Source organism: Malurus melanocephalus, unplaced genomic scaffold (assembly GCF_030028575.1).
Source record: "Malurus melanocephalus ecotype Western Australia unplaced genomic scaffold, MMel_1.1 scaffold_1305, whole genome shotgun sequence".
NCBI lineage: Eukaryota > Metazoa > Chordata > Aves > Passeriformes > Maluridae > Malurus > Malurus melanocephalus.
The window spans coordinates 22292-25039 of NW_026624537.1; the positions used below are offsets into that span (position 1 = coordinate 22292).

The 2748-nt window shown below is 52.6% G+C and overlaps 1 protein-coding gene across 1 annotated transcript in view; it reads left to right on the forward strand.

Moving 5' to 3' along the window:
• Positions 1-1546: 1546 nt before the first annotated feature.
• LOC130586782 (RNA-binding protein 25-like) overlaps positions 1547-2748 on the forward strand; it is a 5919-nt gene continuing 4717 nt past the window's right edge. The window contains exon 1 of the mRNA XM_057387690.1: positions 1547-1551. Within this exon, the coding sequence (XP_057243673.1) occupies positions 1547-1551 (5 nt within the window). The remainder of the gene's footprint in view (positions 1552-2748) is intronic.

Genomic DNA, 2748 nt, shown 5'->3' on the forward strand with positions numbered 1-2748 from the left:
GAAGCTGAACCGGGATCGGGATCGGCTGGAATTTCATCCCAAACTCTGGGAAAAGCTCCCAGAGCAATTCCCCACATCCCATCCCCAGGATTTTGGGATTGGAGGGCTCCCGGAGAATCCAGCTGGGAATCTGCTGTTACAAAGGGATGGGAATGGCGAGGAAAGGGTTGGGAAGGGCTGTGGGATGTTCTGGATTCATGGAAAATGGGGCGGGAACACCCAGCGGGGCTTCCTTTGGGAATGTCCTGGGAATCCTGGGAATTCTGATCCATAGGGAAGCTCCCCCTCCGCAGGAAAAGTGTGGGAAAAGAAAGAATCCCAAATTTTCCCCGGGATGGCTCCAGCACATTCCTCGATCCAGGGGATTGACCATTGCAATTCCCGGGAAAAATTGCTGGAATTTTGGGATTAGAGCCAGCAAAAATTGGYGCATCCCAAAAAATCAGCGCTGCCTCCAAATCCTTCTCCCGGGATTGCTGCTCCCAATTCCAGGAAAACTGGGAATTCCTCGGAATGGGGGGGGCTTGGAACTGAGGATCTGGGATGGGATGGGAAGGGGGAAAAGTGGGAAAAAGGAACGGATCCGGTCTGGCTCCACACCCAAGAATTCCCAGTAAAAATGGAGCCTCGAGGTTGGGAATAATGGCCTGGAAGAGCAGAGTGGGAATTCCAGAGTGGGAATTCCAGGGTGGGAATTCCAGGGTGGGAATTCCAGGGTGGGAATTCCAGGGTGGGAATTCCAGGGTGGGAATTCCAGGGTGGGAATCCGGGCAGAGATGAGGTAAAGGATGAGATAAATCCCAGATTATCCAACCCTGGAATGGTGGGAATGTCCCGATCCCACAGGGTCTGGATCCRAGGAGGGWGGGGAGAGGGAAAAAGGTTTGGAAAACTGAGAAGGGTGCGGAAAAAACAGGGAGGGCTTGGAAAACTGGGAAGGGTTTGGAAAATGAGGGAGAGAGTGGAAAAACCAGGGAAAAGATGGAAAAAAATGGGAGAAGATGGAAAAACAGGGAGAACATGGAAAACCAGAAAGGCATGAAAACCATGGAGAGCTTGGAAAAACAGGGATAGGGATGGAAAATCAGGAAGGGAATGAGAAAATTGGGAGAGCATGGAAAAATAGAGAGAGCTTGGAAAAACAGGGAAAATGTGGAAAAATGGAATGGAAAACGGGGAGGGCTTGGAAAACAGGGAAGGGAATGGGAAACCAAGGAGGGCGTGGAAAAATAGGGAAAATGTGGAAAAATAGAAGGAATGGAAAAACAGGAAGGATATGGAAAACAGGGAGAGCATGGAAAACAGGGAGAGCATGGAAAAATGAAGAACATGGAAAAATGGAATAGAGAAACAGAGAGGGCATGGAAAACAGGGAAAACATGGAAAACAGGGAAAACATGGAAAACCAGAAGGAATTTGGGATCCTGCCGAGGCTCCAGGCCACACCGCCACATTCCCACATGGAAAACCCCAAATTCCCATGGAATCCAGCCCTGCAGCCCAGCTGATCCAAAGTTTTCCCGGGAATTGGGATCCCTCCGTGGCCATGAGGTACTCCAGTGACATCCACGGAAAAAACGCCACCGGATCCGGGAAAAGCGAAGGGATGGAGTGGGATCAACTCCCACCCTGCCAAGGGGTCCTGGGACATCCCAGGTGGCCACGAGGGCTGGGAAAAAATGGGAATTCTGGCAGCGGGGAGCAGGGAAGGGCAGGGGTGGGGAGGATTTTGGGGAATCTGGGAATATGGAGCGGGTTGGGAAAACAGAGGGAAATGTGGGAGTGGCAGCAGGATGGGAGGGATGGAGATCACCCGGAGATCTCCTGGAATTCTCCAAGCTGGAGCTCTCATGGAGCAATCCTGGAGATCTCCTGGAGCTTTCCCGGAGCTCTCCTGGAATTCTCCTGGAGCTCTCCTGGAGATCTCCTGGAATTCTCCAAGTCAGAGCTCTCATGGAGCAATCCTGGAGATCTCCTGGAATTCTCTCAGAGCTCTGTCCTGGAGCTCTCCCAGAAATCTCCTGGAGCAATCCTGGAGATCTCCCAGAACTCTCCCGGAGCTCTCCTGGAATTCTCACGGAGCTCTCCCAGAGATCTCCTGGAATTCTTTCAGAGCTCTGTCCTGGAGATCTCCCAGGTATCTCCTGGAGTTCTCCTGGAGCAATCCTGGAGATCTCCCGGAGCTCTTGCAGAGCTCTTCTGGAATTCTCCTGGAGCAATCCTGGAGCTCTCCCGGAGCTCTTCTGGAATTCTTTCAGAGCTCTCTCCTGGAGATCTCCCAGAAATCTCCTGGAATTCTCCTGGAGCAATCCTGGAGATCTCCCAGAGCTCTTGCAGAGCTCTCCTGGAATTCTCTGGAGTTCTCCTGGAGCTCTCCTGGAATCCTCTCAGAGCTCTGGCCTGGAGATCTCCCAGAAATCTCCTGGAGTTGTCCTGGAGCTCTCCCAGAGCTCTCCCGGAGCTCTTCTGGAATTCTCCCGGACCTCTCCTGGAGATCTCCTGGAATTCTCTCAGAGCTCTGCCCTGGAGCTCTCCCAGAAATCTCCTGGAGTTCTCCTGGAGCAATCCTGGAGATCTCCCGGAGCTCTTGCAGAGCTCTCCTGGAATTTTCTCAGGGCTCTCCTGGAGCTCACCTGGAGCTCTCCTGAATTCTCTCGGAGCTCTCTCAGAGCTCTGTCCTGGAGATCTCCCAGAAATCTCCTGGAGTTCTCCCGGAGCAATCCTGGAGATCTCCTGGAATTCTCTCAG